Below are 20,241 nucleotides of genomic sequence, written 5' to 3'. Positions count from 1 at the left end.
TTATATATTCTAACAAAGTGCAGAATGGATTTTAAGCTATTTAAAACATGTCATAAAAATTCTAAAATGAATCTTAATCAGGAAAAATTACTAATGATGTTCCATAAATTCTTTTTTTAATTTTTTCAAAAAGATTCGAATTAGCTAGTTTTTCTCTTCAATTTTTTCGGTTCAATTTTGAATTCTAAAAAGTCGAAATTGAAGATAAACTATGTTTCAAAATGAAATATTCATTTTTTTTGTGTTTTCTCAAACTCTTTTAAACTGTCGGATTAAGTGGTTTTTTTTCATCATTCATTCTCTACAAAAAACCTTCCGTAAAAGGAAAAAAAATGTACGACGGAATGACAGACAGAAATACCCATTTTTTATCTGTATAGATTTATTTATTAAAGGTAAATTGAGCAAATTGGCTATTTCTGACTATTTATTTACGTGTGTATCAAACTGGTAGCCTTTCGCATTAATCAGTACCCAAAAAGTAGCTCTTGGTTTCAAAAAGGTTGTTGACCCCTGCTCTAAGGTAATAATGTTTTATAATCATGCTGTATGAAAATGTCATCCTGAGGAACACTAAACCAAACCCACAGAGGAAGTGTGAGTAGAGCAGCGAGTGCAGTACCAGCTACTGCCCCATGAGGGGGCTGTTGTGCAAATGTCTCAAACTCAAACTAACCAGTAAACATGTCTTATGGGCCGTAGCTTAAAAATTACTTAGGCATCTTCAGAATGGATCTGACTATCATTTAAAAAGTTTCCTTTTAGAGGACCTGTGTTTTTGGTCCCCATACCTTCAGAAGTCCCTTAAAGGTGACTGTGTAAGCAGAGCCATGTCCCCATTAAGTAAGCATTGCCAGAACACACACACACACACACACAAACACACTAGGGTTGTCCCGATACCAATATTGTGATACTGGTACCAAAAAGTATTTTGATCGTTTCCGATACTTTTAAAAATGAAGGGGCCAACAAAAACATTATTTGAACCCAAAATATGTTAATATCCATTAAAACACATGTTTGTTATTGCAATCAAAGAAGATTGTTGTCATGAAATAAGATGTTGAAAATACTAGACAACTTGTCTTTTAGTAGTAAGTCATCAAACAAAGGCTCTTAATTAGTCTGCTGACATATGTAGTAAGCATATTATATCATTTATTATTTTGTCAACATAATGTGAGTGTGAATTTTGTCTGTCTATCTGTGTTGGCCCTGCGATGAGGTGGAGACTTGTCCAGGGTGTACCCCGCCTTCCGCCCGATTGTAGCTGAGATAGGCGCCAGCGACCCCAAAAGGGAATAAGCGATAGAAAATGGATGGGTGGATGTCAACATTATTAAGGACAAGTGGTGATAAATTAATTATTAATCTACTTGTTTATTTACAATAAACATCTGCTTATTATCTCTTTTAACATGTTTTATCTACACGCCTGTTAAAATGGAATAATCACTTATTCTTCTCTTGTTTGATTTTTTACATGATTTTTGGGTGATACCACAAATTGTAGGTATAAATACGATACCCAGTAGTTACAGGATCATACATTGGTCATAATTAAAGTTCTCGTGTCCAGGGACCTATTTCATGGGTTTATAAACGATAAAGGGAAAATATGTTGTGATAATAAAATATATCGATGTAATCAATTTGTATCGACTGTATACGGCTCTTGTACTTGGTATCGTTTTCTGTATAAACCCACCCACGGCATTTGTTTACATTGAGGAGCGTTAACTTGCTGTTAACTGTTAGCTGTTGTCTTCTCCTGTAGTGAAGCATGTTTAGGACGAGGACTAGTGATTTAGAAGTAGCTAAAACCGACTGCAAATGGACCTTAGCCGCTAACTAGCTAATGCCTAACAAGACCAAGAGCTAAGCTCCTCTTCCAGAGCGGCGCGACAGTGTTTATAGCTTCAACTTCGTTGAATTTTTAGTCAAAATGCGTCCATTCTTCCTTTTTTATCGCCACAGTTTCTACTTGCAAGTAGTCCGTGCGTGTGCATTGTCTAACACGCGCTTCAGGAATTATTTTTATTATTTTTTTTTTTTTACCAGCAACGTCACTCACGACGTGTCTGGGGGAAAAATAAAAACATCTGTATTTTTCAGAGGCCGTGTAGTACCTCTTTTACCTACTCAGTGGCCTAGTGGTTAGAGTGTCCGCCCTGAGATCAGTAGTTTGTGAGTTCAAATCCCAGCCGAGTCATACCAAAGACTGTAAAAACCTCCCTGCTTGGCACTCAGCATCAAGGGTTGGAATTGGGGGTTAAATCACCATAAATTATTCCCGGGCGTGGCACCGCTGCTGCCGACTGCTCCCCTCACCTCCCAGGGGGTGATCAAAGGGATGGGTCAAATGCAGAGGACAAATTTCACAAGACGTAGTGTGTGTGTGTGTGACAATCATTGGTACTTTAGAAATAGCCTACTCAGTGGCCTAGTGGTTAGAGTGTCCGCCATGAGATCGGTAGGTTGTGAGTTCAAACCCCGGCCGAGTCCTACCAAAGACTATAAAAAAATGGGACCCATTACCTCCCTGCTTGGCACTCATCATCAAGGGTTGGAATTGGGTGTTAAATCACCATAAATGATTCCCGGGCGCGGCACCGCTGCTGCCCACTGCTCCCCTCACTTCCCAGGGGGTGATCAAAGAGATGGGTCAAATGCAGAGGACAAATTTCACCACACCTAGTGTGTGTGTGACAATCATTGGTACTTTAACCTTAACTTTTAATTCAATTAGTTTATTAGTACCGGTATACCGTACAAACCCTAATGGGTAATTGATAAGGAAAACCCCCTAGAATGGGAATGCAAAAATCCATCTGTCCATCCATTTTCTACCGCTTGTCTCTTTCGAGGTTGTGGGTAGTGCTGGAGCACACACACACACTCAAACTATAGGGAGGATGTTTCAACCTGGGCGGTGTGAGGGTCTTCGGGACGTCCTGCCTTGCCCCCTGAGTGTATCTCTCCTCTGGCAAAGGTCATGATCCTTCCACAGGTTCACAAAGATTTTAGATTTTATTCACGGTAACGTTTACAGTGGTTTTTACACCAAAGTACTGCATTTTCCGGACTATAGAGCACACCGGTGTATATAAGGCGCACCCACTAAATTTTAAAATATCTTTTCTTTATATTAGCCGCACCGGACTATAAGTCGCAGATATATAAATATTTATATATATAATATATATATATATATATATATATATATATATATACATACATACATTTACACATACATATTTAGTAAATGTTTATTTACATGCCTTAATTGTTTCCAAACGGTGTCTGTAAAACGGCTGATCATACAAAACAGAAGTCATCTTCGTGGACCCCTTAGCTGCGGAAGCTAGCTCTCCAATCAGCTAAATGACTTATTGATTGAAAATGTTATTAGTAGATTAGAAGAAAACAACAAAATATAAATTTTTTGGGTTATTTATTTACCAAATTTGTAAACACTGGCATAACATACATATCCACACAGGGTCCACTGCCAAGGTTGATGTGGGCAACATACATAAAATAAAAACTAAATAAGATAAGGCTCAGAATGGTTTCTTAACCAAACCTTTCTATATATAAAGTGCTTTTTTTGATTGATTGAGACTTTTATTAGTAGATTACACAGTACAGTACATATTCCGTACAATTAACCACTAAATGGTAACACCCCAATACGTTTTTGAACTTGGCTGGTTAACTTGGCAGTAAGAGGATATATTGGCTTATTGTTCTTCCACCATAGAAGTGGGTCAAAATCTAGTTTTTTATGCAATACAGCAACCCCCTGCCACCCCGAACGGGACAAGCGGTAGAAAATGGATGGATGGATGGTCTTAAATCTTCTGCTATAAAAACATTTGTTATTGCTTCAGCCCTGCCTAACTCGCCGAGGAGAGGCTGCTTGAATGCGGTGGTTAGCATGTTTGACGTGTTGGCAGAAGCATACCCTACTGCTACTCAACAATATCGGCAAACCTCCATCCTCCATTGTTGTATCGCACCGCGCAGCCAAAGTGTTCCTAAACGGGAGATGTTAACGAGGCAGGAGGGTCTTCCAGCTCTGGCTTTTGAATGTTGTCCTAGCCCGGTCACTGCTAGCCTGCCGCGTGTTGTGCCTCGCTCTGCATTCTTTACACAACCTGTGGTGCGCTACCTAATATGTCCGTGTGGAAACTCATTCGGTACACCTCCGAACCGAACCGAAACCCCCGTACCAAAATGGTTTAATACAAATACACGTACCGTTATACCCCTACTATCCGCATAATACAGTCATCACACAAGTTAATCATCAGAGTACAAACATTGAATTATTTACATAATTACATAAACAAACTCAATAGCTCCACAGTGACGTTTTTGTAAGTTTGTTAAACTGACACAATTAAAAAAGAATGCCATTGTAAGTTAATAATACTAACAGAGACACACGTAAACCTGTTAGCATATTAGCTAATGCTACATTACATTAGCACGGACAAATATGCATGAAAACACTCCGACAGACATCACACATCGGACGGATTAGTAAGTAAGAATGGTTTTAGTTGTATTGTAAAAATGACAACCGTTGTTTGAAGGGATGAATGAAGAATGAATACGAGCAGAAACGCTACAGGCGGCTCGAGCAAGGAACGGCACTTCTACTTCCGGTTGACAGCACCAAATGGACGGAACTCGTCCAGAAGATGGCGCCGCAGCACAAACAATAACACACCTTTTCAGTGTGTTTGCATGTGTTTTATGAAAACTATGTGCAGTATGGCCGTCAGTGAAGAAAACTCCATAAATTAGCCCCAGGGTTTCAAAGCGAAGGAAAAAAATAGCGGCGTATAGTCCGGAATTTACAGTACTGTGAATTGGAAAATACCTTCTATTTTTACAGTAAAATTTTGTCATTTTTTTTGCGTAAAAGCTACAACTGTTGTTCCTACGGTGCATTAGTGTAAATGCAGGGTGTCCAAATTGCGACCCCCGCTGGGAAAAGTTATGACCCCCCTGCTGTAAATGGATTATATTATTACAGTAAAGTTCTGTCAACTTACCTGCCAGTTTTTTATCTCAAAATGTACAACCTCTTTGACTGTGCGAGAACTTTATTAGGACTTGTACTTTCATTTCTGCCAGGTGTTGCAGTGATGCAGTTGTATATCGTCACACTCTTTATTTCTCTCTTGCAAAAAAATGCTGATCGCCAACTAAGGGTACGGTCAGATTGGAGCATGAAGTTGTAAAAGTAACCGACCGCCTCCTCCCGCAGGGTGAAAAACACGCTGCTCAAGTCCAACTGCGTCCTGGAGGCCTTCGGGAACGCCAAGACCAATCGCAACGACAACTCCAGCCGCTTCGGCAAGTACATGGACATCAACTTTGACTTCAAGGGAGACCCCATCGGAGGACACATCAACAACTACCTGCTGGAGAAGGTGGCTGCTTCTACTAGCTAGCTTCAGTTCTAGAGATCCACCGATTAGCCATCATCGGCGCCAATATTTGACATTTTGACCTATATCGCCATCAGCTGTTTTTTTATCAGTTTCAGCCTATTTTTGTCGGTATCCACCATTTTTTAATTGATATCTGCCTTTTTTCAATCGATTTTAGCCTTTTTTTTTATTATAACAGCCTTGTTTTATCGGTAACAGCCTTTTTAAAAATCGATATCAGCCTTTTTTAAAATCAATATCAGCATTTTTAAAAATCAATATCAGCATTTTTAAATCGATATCACCCTTTTTATCAGTATTAGCCTTTTTTTATCAGTATCAGCGTTTTATTTTTTACCGTATCAGCATTTTTGTCATCGGTATAAACCTTTTTGTATCGGTGTTAGTCTTGTTTATCGGCCTTGTTATTTCGGTATTAGCCTTTTTTTTATTGTCAGACCTTTTTGAACGGAATTCGCGTTTTTTTTTATCGGTATCACCCTTTTTGTAATCGGTATCAGCCTTTTTCAAATCGATATCTGCCTATTTTATCGGTATTACATTTTTTATTAGTATCACCGTTTTTAATCCGTATCAGCCTTGTTTTATCGGTATCAGCCTTGTTTTATTGGTATCAGCCCCTTTTAATCGTTATCCGTCTTTTTAATGTTATCACCCTTGCTTTATCGGTCTCAGACTTTTTTTAATCAATACCAGCCTTTTTGAATCAATATCAGCTTTTTTATTTAAATGTAGCCTTTTTTGTTGTCGGTATCAGTGTTGGTTTTTTTGTCGGTATCAGCATTTTTTAATCTATTAGCCTTTTTTGGTATCAGCATTTTTTTTAATCGGTACCAGACTTCCTTTATCGGTGTCGGACTTGTTTTATCGGTATCAGCTTTTTATCATCAGTATCAGCCTTGTATATTTGATTATCAGCCTTTTTAAATCAGTCTTTTTTAATCGTATCAGCCTTTTTTTAAATCAGTATCCGCCTTTTTTTAAAAATCGGTATCAGCTTTTTTTATCGTATCAGCCTTTTTTGATCGTATCAGAATTTTTAATCGGTATCAGACTCCTTTCTGTTCTCTATCAGGCTTTTTATATGGATAAAAGAAGATACACTGTCTACACTCGGACATCAGTATTTGGTATGTAAAAAAAACTCAATAGTAGATAAGCACCAGCCCTTTTGGAGTAGTTGAGTTATTGTGATGTAGAGACATTTTTAAAATGTTATTTTGAAATCAAATGTCGATGCTCCTTGTAAACACACAGAATAAAGGTGTTTGATGTTTATTGACGATAAATTAAACAAAACATCAAACATTATGTCACTACTGGTCCTACCTTTCCTAAAAAATAATGTTCAGAAAACAACTTAAAGCCTTGTCCAGATGTTTACTGACATATAACAATCATGTTTAAATAACGTAAATAACTCCAAATATGGCTGAACGGCCACTTTGACAACTAATAATTGCTATCGGCCCTGAACAATCCATATCACCCTTATTTTAATCGTATCTGTCTTTTTTGATCGTATCAGCCTTTTTTTAAATCGGTATCCGCCTTTTTTAAAAATCGGTATCAGCCTTTTTTCATCGTAGCAGCCTTTTTTTTATCGTATCAGAATTTTTAATTGGTGTCAGCCTTGTTTTATTGGTATCAGCCCTTTTTAATCGTTATCTGCCTTTTTAATGTTATCAGCCTTGTTTTATCGGTATCCCCCTTTTTTATCGGCCTCAGACTTTTTTTAATCGATACCAGCCTTTTTTAATCAATATCAGCTTTTTTAATCAAATGTAGCCTTTTTTGTTTTCGGTATCAGTGTTTTGTTTTTTTTTGTCGGTATCAGCATTTTTTAATCTTTCAGCCTTTTTTGGTATCAGCATTTTTTTTAATCAGTACCAGACTTCCTTTATCGGTGTCGGCCTTGTTTTATCGGTATCAGCTTTTTATAATCAGTATCAGCCTTGTATTATTGATTATCTGCCTTTTTAAATGGATATCAGCCTTTTTTATCAGTATCAGCCTTTTTTATTGGTACCTGCGCTTATTTTAATCGTATCAGCCTTTTTTTTTAAATCTGTATCCGCCTTTTTTAAAAATCGGTATCAGCTTTTTTTATCGTATCAGCCTTTTTTTAATCATATCAGAATTTTAATTGGTATCAGACTCCATTCTGTTCTCTATCAGGCTTTTTATATGGATAAAAGAAGATACACTGTCTACACTCGGACATCAGTATTTAGTATGTAAAAAAACTCAATAGTAGATAAGCACCAGCCCTTTTGGAGTAGTTCAGTTATTGTGATGTAGAGACATTTTTAAAATGTTATTTTGAAATCAAATGTCAATGCTCCTCGTAAACACACAGAATAAAGGTGTTTGATGTTTATTGACGATAAATTAAACAAAACATCAAACATTATGTCACTACTGGTCCTACCTTTCCTAAAAAATAATGTTAAGAAAACAATTTAAAGCCTTGTGCAGATGTTTACTGACATATAATAATCATGTTTAAATAACGTAAATAACTCCAAATATGGCTTATCGGACAATTTGACAACTAATAATTGCTATCGGCCCTGAACAATCCATATCACTTGATCTGTAGTTGACTTGTCCACCATGGAAAGCATAGTAATGTGACATGTTGATATCACCCGCCAGTCCAGAGTCATCTTCCAGCAGGAAGGCGAGAGGAGCTTCCACTCCTTCCACCAGGTGAACACACGTCTCACATTGTCGTGCTGCTGCTGCTGCTGACAACGACAAACCTGTGTGTTGTGTGTACAAGCTGCTGAAAGGAGCCCCGGAATCTCTGCTGCGTTCTCTACACATCCAAAAGGACCCAAGGAGCTACAACTACATCAAAGTGGGAGGCCAGAAAAAGGTCATTTGCTTTTTTTTAAATTTTTTTTAATTCATCCCTCCCAAAAAGTGATTCCATTTTCCCTTGAGGTGCACAAAATGAGGAATTTTATGATGTCCGAAGACGTAAAAAAACTAAATCTACCAATGTGACGAGATTGCCCGTCCAGGTAGGTTAAAGTGAGCGAATCAAGCACTTCTTCTCCACCACCTCATTAGCCCTGCGAGCAAACATGGCGTCCATCGTTTGGGATTTTTCCTGTGCTAATTGCACCAAATGTTCTGCCAACATTCCGCGAAAAGGAGTATAAAAACATTGCGCATCAACACATCGAACGTTATTAGACAGTTACCACCATACTTGCCAACCCTCCCGAATTTTCCAGGAGACTCCCGAATTTCAGTGCCTCTCCCGAAAATCACCCGGCACTAGGGATGATGTTCGAAATCGGTTCTTCCGGTTGTTTGATAAGAAAAGAACTAATTCCATGGACTCGAATCCCTTTTTGAGAACCGGTTCCCGATATCGAGGCCACTATAGCAAGGTTCGGCAACCTAAAATGTTGAAAGAGCCATGTTGGACCAAAAATACAAAAACAAATATGTCTGGAGCCGCAAAAAAATAAAAGCCATACTACATACAGGTAGTGTGTCATGAGATATAAATTGAATTAAGAGGACTTAAAGGAAACCAACTGAGCTCAAATATAGCTACAAATAGGCGTAATGATGCAATATATACATATAGCTAGTCTAAATAGCATGTTAGCATCGATTAGCTTGCTGTCATGCAGTGACCAAATATGTAGGATTAGCACTCCACACGGCTTCACGGTGGAAGAGGGGTTAGTGCGTCTGCCTCACAATACGAAGGTCCTGAGTAGTCCTGGGTTCAATCCTGGGAGTTTGCATGTTCTCCCCGTGAATGCGTGGGTTCCCTCCGGGTACTCCGGCTTCCTCCCACCTCCAAAGACATGCACCTGGGGATAGGTTGATTGGCAACACTAAATTGGCCCTAGTGTGTGAATGTGAGTGTGAATGTTGTCTGTCTATCTGTGTTGGCCCTGCGATGAGGTGGCGACTTGTCCAGAGTGTACACCGCCTTCCGCCCGATTGTAGCTGAGATAGGCACCAGCGACCCCGAAGGGAATAAGCGGCAGAAAATGGATGGATGGATCACTCCACACAAGTCAACAACGTCAACAAAACTCACCTTTGTGCATTCATTTGGTGGACAAAATGAGACGGAAAAAGAAGTGTCATAAAACACGTCTTAGAAAGTCGGAGAAAGTTATACATGTAAACCAATGGTCCCAAGTGGTCGATTGGTACCGGGCCGCAGAAGAATTTTTCAATAATTTTTTTGTTTATTTATTTATTTTTTTAAATTAAATCAACATAAAAAACACAAGATACACTTACAATTAGTGCACCAACCCAGAAAACCTCCCTTTTTCATGACAAATTATCAAGCGTTGACCGGTCTGCAGCTACAAAAAGGTTGGGGACCACTGAATTGTAAACAAATTACGGTGAGTTCAAGGATCGCCAAAATTAGTAGGACAAAACGGCACTCGCCAAATACTCAAATCAGTGAAGCATGTTTAATACAAACTGTGCTTTTCTACCTTCACGGTACTCAAAGCGCTTTGACACTATTCCCACATTCACCCATTCACACACACTGATGGCGGGAGCTACCATGCAAAGCTCTAACTCCAACCCCATCAGGAGCAAGGGTGAAGTGTCTTGCTCAAGGACACAACGGACGTGACTAGGTCTAGTAGAAGCCGGGGATCGAACCAGGAACCCTCAGGTTGCTGGCACGGCCACTCTCCCAACGGCGCCAAGCCGCCCTTCGCTTGCTAGCTGACTTGCTGTCTCTCCGAGGCACAACGTTGATAACTTTCTGCGTCCCTGCTAATTATATTTGGATGATTATATCCCAAACACTGTTAGTTCCGAACCAGTTGCTGGTTTAGAGTATTTATTAGTAGCCAGTGAGAAAATATATTGTTGACATCAAGCACTCAATCAATGTTTATTTATATAGCCCTAAATCACAAATGTCTCAAAGGACTGTACAAACCACTACGACTACGACATCCTCGGAAGAACCCACATAAGGGCAAGGAAAACTCACACCCAGTGGGACGCCAGTGACAATGATGACTATGAGAACCTTGGAGAGGACTTCAAATGTGGGCACCCCCCACGCCCCCTCTATGGGACCGAAAGCAAAGGATGTCGAGCGGGTCTAACATGATACTGTGAAAGTTCAATCCATAGTGACTCCAACACACCCGCGAGAGTTCGGTTCAAAGCGGATCCAAGACAGCAGCGAGAGTCCCGTCCACAGGAAACCATCAATGAGCGGTCCATCCTGGGTCCCGACTCTGGACAGCCAGTACTTCATCCATGGTCATCGGACCGGACCCCCTCCACAAGGGAGGGGGGGACAGAGGAGAAAAAGAAAAGAAGCGGCAGATCAACTGGTCTAAAAATAGATAGATAGATAGTACTTTATTTTTTCCGTCAGGAGCGTTCCTTCAGGAAAATTACAATTTTCAGCACAATCCCATTCAAGATCAGACAAACATTACAGGGAGACAGAACAGGATCGCTGTTTAAAGGCTAGAGTATACAAATGAGTTTTAAGGTGAGACTTAAATGCTTCTACTGAGGTAGCATCTCGAACTGTTACCGGGAGGGCATTCCAGAGTACTGGAGCCCGAAATGAAAACGCTCTATACCCCGCAGACTTTTTTTGGGCTTTAGGAATCACTAATAAACCGGAGTCCTTTGAACGCGGATTTCTTGCCGGGACATATGGTACAATGCAATCGGCAAAATAGGATGGAGCTAGACCGTGTAGTATTTTATACGTAAGTAGTAAAACCTTAAAGTCACATCTTAAATGCACAGGAAGCCAGTGCAGGTGAGCCAGTACAGGCGTAATGTGATCAAACTTTCTTGTTCTTGTCAGAAGTCTAGCAGCCGCATTTTGTACCAACTGTAATCGTTTAATGCTAGACATGGGGAGACCCGAAAATAATACGTTATAGTAATCGAGACGAGACGTAACAAACGCATGGATAATGATCTCTGCGTCTTTAGTGGACAGAATGGAGCGAATTTTAGCGATATTACAGAGATGTTTCTGATTCAGAGATAGAGATAGAAAACTTCTCGGTCATCAGAAAGGACAGGAATAAACATGGTGGTGGTGGTGTTTGTATGTATATTCACCAGGATATTAAATACATAACTCGCTCTGATCTCAACCACAATACCCTTGAATCTGTGTGGGCAGAAATCAAATTCACTAACGCTAAGCCGGTACTAATAGGGACTGTATACAGACCCCCTAATCAGAGTGATTTCTATGGTGCCCTGGAGGAGTGCTTAGCTGGAGTAGAAAACATGGAGATTATTATAACTGGAGATCTGAACACAGATATTCAACGCAGAGATGCGCCTGTCTTCAAATCTTACAGCAAATTCTGTAATCTGCATGCTCTTTCCCAACTAATAACACTCCCCACACGGGTGTGTGTTTCCACCCAGTCAACCATAGATCTCATCCTCACATCGGACCGGCATAATATTAAAAATAGCGGGGTCATGATCTGTGGTCTTAGCGACCACTATATAACCTTCTGCACGCGCAAAATAACTAAACCTAAAGCCAATGGCCACATAACAGCTCAATCCAGATCCCTTAAAAAATACAACAGTGATAATTTCAACCTCAAATTAGATGAGTGGGACTGGTCCCCTGTGCTCACGAGCAACCTGGTTGAGGATGCTTGGGATCGCTTCAAAACAGCGTTCCTAGCTATACTAAATGATATGGCTCCCATGAGAACAGTCAGGATCAAAGCCCGCTCTGAACCGTGGATCAATTCAGACCTATTAGCTGCCATAAAAGACAGGGACAGAAAATATTTCGAATACCAAAAGTGTAAAACCGAAGTAAATAAACAACCCAATAATAATAACCTCAAATCACTTCTTTCAACGCTCAAAAAGCAATGCAATAAATTAAGAAATAAAACAAACAACCTGACTAAATCCTTAAAAAGAAATTATATCAATGACAAAATAGAGGAAAACACAAATAAGCCACGTGAGCTCTGGAAAATTATCAACAACCAGCTTCCTGGATGCAGCCAGAAACTTAAAACCAGACTCACCAACATCAACATCAAGGAGGGTGACGCCCTCATTACAGACAAAATAGAGGTAGCAAGCAGACTTAACATCTTTTTCACCAACATAGCCACAACTCTCGTAAACAAGCTATCCCAACATTCTGGTCGCTTTGGTGTAGAACACATTAAAGCCTTCTACAGAAAGCTAGGAGTAGTCAACCAGAATTTCAAATTAGAAATGGTCTCAGCTAACGAGGTGCTTAATAAATTGAGCGCGCTCCACCCAAACAAGGCCACCGGCCTTGACAATATCCCCTCCAGATTCCTCATGGACTCTGCCACCACCATTGCCCCAGTAATCACTCATATAATAAACCTCTCAATCAAACAAGGCCAAGTACCCAAGGATTTCAAGATAGCAAGAGTAACCCCCCTTTATAAAAAAGGAAGCAAATTAGAACCTGGTAACTACCGACCTGTTTCTATTCTCAGTTCCATTTCGAAAGTAATGGAGAAAATAGTTTATGAACAGGTTGATAGATACCTTGCTACTAATAAACTAATGTACAAATTCCAATCCGGCTTCAGAACTAACCACTCCACTGACACATGCCTTCTCTATCTGACCGACCACATCAAACATGAGGTGGACGCGGGCAAATACTGCGGCATGGTCATGCTGGACATTCAGAAGGCCTTTGACACCGTTAACCATGCTATACTGTTGGATAAGCTCCGAGCAATCGGATTCGACGAAACCTCATCAAGCTGGATGCAATCTTACTTGGAGGGGAGGAAACAGGTGGTAGAGGTGAACGGCACCATGTCCCCTCCCCTCTCAGTAAGCTGTGGAGTCCCTCAGGGGAGTATACTAGGACCTTTACTGTTCCTAATATACGTGAATGACATGCCATCAGCATGCCACTGTGAATTGTTCCTGTTTGCGGATGACTCGGCCCTGCTGGTATCCGGCAAGGACAAGTCACAGGTGGAACAAATCCTCAGTGCTGAACTCCTCAATATTTGCACCTGGCTCGCTGACAACAAGCTATCCATACACTTAGGTAAAACGGAATCCATCCTATTTGGGTCCCATATCAAACTTAAGAAGGTCAGTGACTTCACTATAAAAGTGGGTGACATTGTTATCACCAGGAAGGATGAGATCACCTACCTAGGTTCCATTCTAGAGGCTAATCTTTCCTGTGATAAAATGGCAACCAAGGTGATCAAAAAGGTCAACCAAAGAACAAGATTCCTCTACAGAATCTCCTCTCTGGTCAATAAAAACACCTTGAGGATTCTAGCGGGAACTCTCATTCAACCCTTCTTCGATTACGCTTGCACCTCCTGGTACCCCAGCACCTCCAAAACCCTCAAATCTAGACTCCAAACATCCCAGAATAAGCTAATCCGGTTACTTTTAGACCTCCACCCCAGATCACACCTCAATCCAACCCACTTCTCCAAAGTGGGCTGGCTCAGGGTGGAGGACAGAGTAAAACAACTTGCACTGAGCCTAGTCTATAAAATCCGCTACACCTCCTTGATACCGAAGTACATGTCAAACTACTTCCTTAACGTAAATGACCGCCATAACCACAACACCAGGGGGAGCTCCACAAACCACGTTAAACCCAGATTTCGATCTAACAAAGGTCTTAACTCATTCTCTTTCTATGCCACATCAATGTGGAATGCACTCCCAACAGGTATAAAAGTAAGTGCATCTCTATATTCCTTCAAAACCGCTCTAAAACAACACCTCCAGGCAACTTCAACCCTTTACTAATACCCTCCTCCATTCACATCCCATCTCCCCGGATTATAAACAACTCAAATGTACTTCTAATGTATATACTTGTTCTTATGCTATGTGAACTCACTATGTTCTCTGCTGGCTGTACATATCCTACTAAATAAGACCTACACTGTTTCAATGTCCACATTTCTCTGTTGATGCAATTGTTGATGACTGAAGTACTGATATCAACCAAAGCTCCTCATCCCACCCCCCGGATTGTAAATAATGTAAATAATTCAATGTACATACTATGATGATTAACTTGTGTGATGACTGTATTATGTTGATAGTATATATTTGTACCATGAATTGATTAACGTGGACCCCGACTTAAACAAGTTGAAAAACTTATTCGGGTATTACCATTTAGTGGTCAATTGTACGGAATATGTACTGTACTGTGCAATCTACTAATAAAAGTATCAATCAATCAATCAATCCAATCAATCAATCAATCAAAAAGGCCGTTTTAGTAACGCTTTTAATGTGTGACTCAAAGGAGAGAGTTGGGTCGAAGATTATTTGGTTGTCAAATGTTAGTTGTATTATTAGATAGAGGTCGGTGTCTAGCAGGAACGATAATCAGCATTTCCATTTTTTTGTCGTTGAGTTGCAAAAAATTAGTGGACATCCATTGTTTAATTTCATTAAGACATTACAATGTAAACAGGTCACAAGACAGGAAGTGTATTTCCTCTTGGGGGGCATGGCTATAGGACTGAGTTGCCAATATTTCTACATTTTTTGCATGTAACGCAATGACAACAATGTTAGTAAATAACAAAAAAAAAATACCTAAAGTTTCTGTGGTACTTTAAATTGGACTGTAGAAGTCGCTGTCTTGCGGTTCCACAGATGCATGTCAAAGTATAGCCAAGCGTACAGAGTTTACAACAGGTTTGTTTTTCAACACCAACATCAATTAATAGGCTTTCTTTTTTAACTTTCCAGTCTCTCTCCAACTTCCTCTTCCTTCTGAACCCTACCGCTCACTGTTAAAGACAACAGATGATTAGTTTAACTCGTACCACCTGTGCAATCTAATCATCTGCCAGCTGTGTCTCGCCATCAGCACATGCCACGCTTCCGTCTCGTGGCGTTCTGTTTTCAGTAACCACGGACAGAGGCGTTGACCTTTACTCCTGCAGCACGCTGATCACAATCCCTTTCCACATGGAAAAATATTTCTCAAAAAAACAGTCAAATGAGGTTGGGAGATGAGAATAAATCTAAAGGTAAAGTGGGACGGCATAGCTTGGTTGGTAGAGTGGCAGGTTCGATTTCCACTTCTGCCATCCTAGTCACTACCGTTGTGTCCTTGTGCAAGACACTTTACCCACCTGCTCCCCGTGCCACAAACACTGGTTTAAATGTAACTTAGATTTCGGGTTTCACTATGTAAAGCGCTTTGAGTCACTAGAGAAAAGCGCTACATAAATTCATTAGAAATGCACCCAATTGCAGGAAATGTCGTCTTGATTTTCAAAATGTCCTTTCATAAATAAATAAATAAATAAATGGGTTGTACTTGTATAGCGCTTTTCTACCTTCAAGGTACTCAAAGCGCTTTGACACTACTTCCACATTTACCCATTCACACACACATTCACACACTGATGGAGGGAGCTGCCATGCAAGGCGCCAACCAGCAACCATCAGGAGCAAGGGTGAGGTGTCTTGCTCAGGACACAGCGGACGTGACGAGGTTGGTTCTAGGTGGGATTTGAACCAGTGACCCTCGGGTTGCGCACGGCCACTCTCCCACTGCGCCACGCCGTCCCATGGCTTGCATGGTAGCACTTTGCGCTGATGGAAACGTTCCTCCTTTTTTTGGTCAGTTTTCCTTTTTTTTTTTCGTCTCTTAAAGAGTGCTCAAATGCCTGTGAATGGTTTTATGTTGCACATGCTTAGCGCTAGCCCTGAAACACAACCTCCTCTGCTTTGCGTCTGAAGTCGGCCATCAACGACGGCGCCGATTTCAAAGCCGTGGCCGACGCCATGAAGGTGATCGGATTCACGGGGGACGAGGTCCAGACGGCGTACAAGATCCTGGCCACCATCCTGCACCTGGTAAGCACCCAACACTCCCCCAAACCCTTCCTTCAACACGGCGCCACCTCTCGCTGACCATCGGGATGTGTGCGGACTGTCTCCTTCAGGGGAACCTGAGCTTCGACCTGGACGGCGACGTGACTTTTATCGAGAACGCCAAGCTGACGTCTGTGATCGGGGACCTGCTGAGCACCAAGCAGGACAACGTGGAGAAGGCCCTCCTGTTCCGCACCGTGGCCACGGGCCGCGACGTCATCGAGAAGCAGCACACGCCGCAGGAGGCCAGCTACGGACGAGACGCGCTCGCTAAGGTAACGCTCGATATTAATGTCACGTTAAAGCTGAGCAATACGGCTGAAAACTGTATCACGACATCAGTGTTTTATATCGGGCGATATCGATAATTATTGATATTTTTTATGACCCATGTAGAAAAAATTGTGAATGTAAACATTTTTATTTGAAAGGAAATTTCAACAAAAGCACGGAAAACACTCAATGTAAACAAAATAGTAAAATCACATTGAAGACTTAACAATAAGCTCTTAAAATGAAGGTGCAAAAATAATATGTAAGAAATGCTTCATGAAGTGTAAGAAAATAGTGCAAAGTGTGAAAATGTAAACATAGAAAATCTGAGAACTATATTCTGCAGGTTTAGTGCTAGGAATTATTGTCTGTGTAACATGAATTTGCCCTGTTATTATTAACTATGGAAAGGAATTTTTGTTATGCACTAATTATTTAAATATTGTTATTATATCGGTCGATATCGATAAATATTGACTTTTTTATGACCTATGGAAAATAAGGTACAAGAAAAAATATCCATCCATCCATCCATTTTCTACCGCTTATTCCCTTTCGGGGTCGCGGGGGGCGCTGGCGCCTATCTCAGCTACAATCGGGCGGAAGGAAAAAATATGTTAAATGTAAATATTTTTGCTTCAATTTCAACCTTCTTCTGATTATAATGCCGTTAGCTATCAAGGCAGAAAGGAAATGTCAAAAAAAGCATGGAAAACAGTCAATGTAAACAAAATAGTAAAATAACATTGAACACTTAACAATAAGCACTTAAAAATAAGGAATATGTAAGAAATGCTTCATAAAGTGTAAGAAAATAGTGCAAAGTGTGAAAATGTAAAAATAGAGAAACCTGAGAACTATTTTCTGCAGGTTTAGTGTTAGGAAAAAACGTCTGTGTAACATAAATTTGACCAGTTATTCTTAACTGTGGAAAGGATTTTTAAGTATTATTATTATATCGGCCGATATCGATAATTATTTAATTTTTTTTATGACCTCTGGAGAATAATGTGCAGGAGATAATATTTTTGACTCAAATTTAACCTTCTTCTGATTAAAATGCCCTCAGCATGGACCAAAATGGAAACAAGCCTTTTGGCTTTTTGTGCCATCAATTTGCCTTTTTAAAGCATTACATGGATTCAATTCTTTAAGATGTCAATAAACTTCTCAATCAATCAATCATGCTATTAAGGCAGAAAATAAATGTCAACACAAGCATGGAAAACACTCAAACAATGTAAACAAAATACTAAAATAGCATTGAACACGAAACAATAAGCTCTTAAAAATAAGGAATATGTAAGAAATGCTTTAAATGTAAGAAAATAGTGCAAAGTGTGAAAATGTAAGGTGTTGTGGTATTTCTTAGGGGGTGTGAATCTTTGGGCACCTGAAGATTTGGTCCGATTCCGATTCCTGGGGTAATGATTCAACTCAGAATCGATTCTCGATTCAACAAGATTCTTGAATCAAGCCGATTCTCGGAATGTACTATTTGATAAAATGAAACTTTTTCAAAACAGGTGACAAGTTAGAAAATAATCTTCTGGTTGCACAGAGACAGCATAAAAACGTCACTATAAAAATGTAATTTTATAAAAAAAATATATATTTTCTTTTTTTTGTTTTTTAATAAATTTTTGAAAAGAGGTGACCTTTCCTCTTTTATCCACAATTTCTTCGTTTTGACTTTCTCTTCTCACTCCATGCAAAGAATCAACCAAACGTGGAAGTTGATACTGTCACCTGATTGGCTGTTAGCGTGTCACGTGATTTACTTCCTGTGTTGTTCTGTTACCAGAGATTGCCTTTGTTAATGCCACCAACCTTGCGACCATACTTCCTCTTTCTTCACACAAAGAAGAAAAAAATGTTTTAACGAATGCATTTTTTATTGACATCAATTATGTGACTATATATGTATGTATATATTTCTGTATACGTGTATATATATATATATGTATGTATATATATATATATATACATTCATATATATGTCCATACATGTATATGTCGATACATATATATACAAATATGTGTGTATATATGTATATACATACATGAATGTATATTATATATATGTATATATATATATAGATGTGTGTGTGTGTGTGTGTATATATAAGTGTGTGTGTGTGTGTATATATATATGTGTGTGTGTGTATACATGTATATATGTGTGTATGTATATATATATGTGTGTCTATGTATATATATGTGTATATATGTATGTAATTATGTATGTATATATGTGTATATATATGTATGTACATATATGCATGTATCTATGTATATATGTATGTAATTATGTATGTATATATGTGTATATATATGTATGTACATATATGCATGTATCTATGTATATATGTAAGTATATATATGCATGTGTATGTATATAAGCATGTATATGTATATATATGCATGTATATACAGTACATGCTTCACGGTGGCAGAGGGGTTAGTGCGTCTGCCTCACAATACGAAGGTCCTGCAGTCCTGGGTTCAAATCCAGGCTCGAGATCTTTCTGTGTGGAGTTTGCATGTTCTCCCCGTGAATGCGTGGGTTCCCTCCGGGTACTCCGGCTTCCTCCCACCTCCAAAGACATGCACCTGGGGATCAATCAATCAATCAATCAATGTTTACTTATATAGCCCTAAATCACTAATGTCTCAAAGGGCTGCACAAACCACCACGACATCCTCGGTAGGCCCACATAAGGGCAAGGAAAACTCACACCCAGTGGGACATCGGTGACAATAATGACCCAGTGGGACGTCGGTGACAATAATGACTATGAGAACCTTAGAGAGGAGGAAAGCAATGGATGTCGAGCGGGTCTAACATGATACTGTGAAAGTTCAATCCACAATGGATCCAACACAGTCGCGAGAGTCCAGTCCAAAGCGGATCCAACACAGCAGCGAGAGTCCCGTTCACAGCGGAGCCAGCAGGAAACCATCCCAAGCGGAGGCGGATCAGCAGCGCAGAGATGTCCCCAGCCGATACACAGGCAAGCAGTACATGGCCACCGGATCGGACCGGACCCCCTCCACAGGGGAGAGTGGGACATAGAAGAAAAAGAAAAGAAACGGCAGATCAACTGGTCTAAAAAGGGAGTCTATTTAAAGGCTAGAGTATACAAATGAGTTTTAAGGTGAGACTTAAATGCTTCTACTGAGGTGGCATCTCGAACTGTTACCGGGAGGGCATTCCAGAGTACTGGAGCCCGAACGGAAAACGCTCTATAGCCCGCAAACTTTTTTTGGGCTTTGGGAATCACTAACAAGCCGGAGTCCTTTGAACGCAGATTTCTTGCCGGGACATATGGTACAATACAATCGGCAAGATAGGATGGAGCTAGACCGTGTAGTATTTTATACGTAAGTAGTAAAACCTTAAAGTCACATCTTAAGTGCACAGGAAGCCAGTGCAGGTGAGCCAGTACAGGCGTAATGTGATCAAACTTTCTTGTTCTTGTCAAAAGTCTAGCAGCCGCATTTTGTACCAACTGTAATCTTTTAATGCTAGACATGGGGAGACCCGAAAATAATACGTTACAGTAGTCGAGGCGAGACGTAACAAACGCAT

The 20,241-nt window shown here is 40.0% G+C and overlaps 1 protein-coding gene across 3 annotated transcripts in view; it reads left to right on the top strand.

The window, feature by feature from the left end:
• Positions 1-20,241, top strand: part of myo1d (myosin 1D) — a 189,163-nt gene that overhangs the window by 59,838 nt on the left and 109,084 nt on the right. For all 3 annotated transcript variants that reach the window (XR_009807794.1, XR_009807793.1, XM_061908110.1), the window contains exons 4-8: positions 5,285-5,450; positions 8,130-8,183; positions 8,257-8,352; positions 16,242-16,358; positions 16,448-16,651. Coding sequence is in view for 1 of the 3 variants with exons in the window: in XM_061908110.1 (XP_061764094.1) it covers positions 5,285-5,450; positions 8,130-8,183; positions 8,257-8,352; positions 16,242-16,358; positions 16,448-16,651 (637 nt within the window). In the remaining 2 variants the exon portion in view is untranslated. The remainder of the gene's footprint in view (positions 1-5,284; positions 5,451-8,129; positions 8,184-8,256; positions 8,353-16,241; positions 16,359-16,447; positions 16,652-20,241) is intronic.

This window comes from Nerophis ophidion, linkage group LG08, assembly GCF_033978795.1.
Source record: "Nerophis ophidion isolate RoL-2023_Sa linkage group LG08, RoL_Noph_v1.0, whole genome shotgun sequence".
NCBI classification, from domain to species: domain Eukaryota; kingdom Metazoa; phylum Chordata; class Actinopteri; order Syngnathiformes; family Syngnathidae; genus Nerophis; species Nerophis ophidion.
This window is presented reverse-complemented; position numbering and strand designations above follow the sequence as displayed.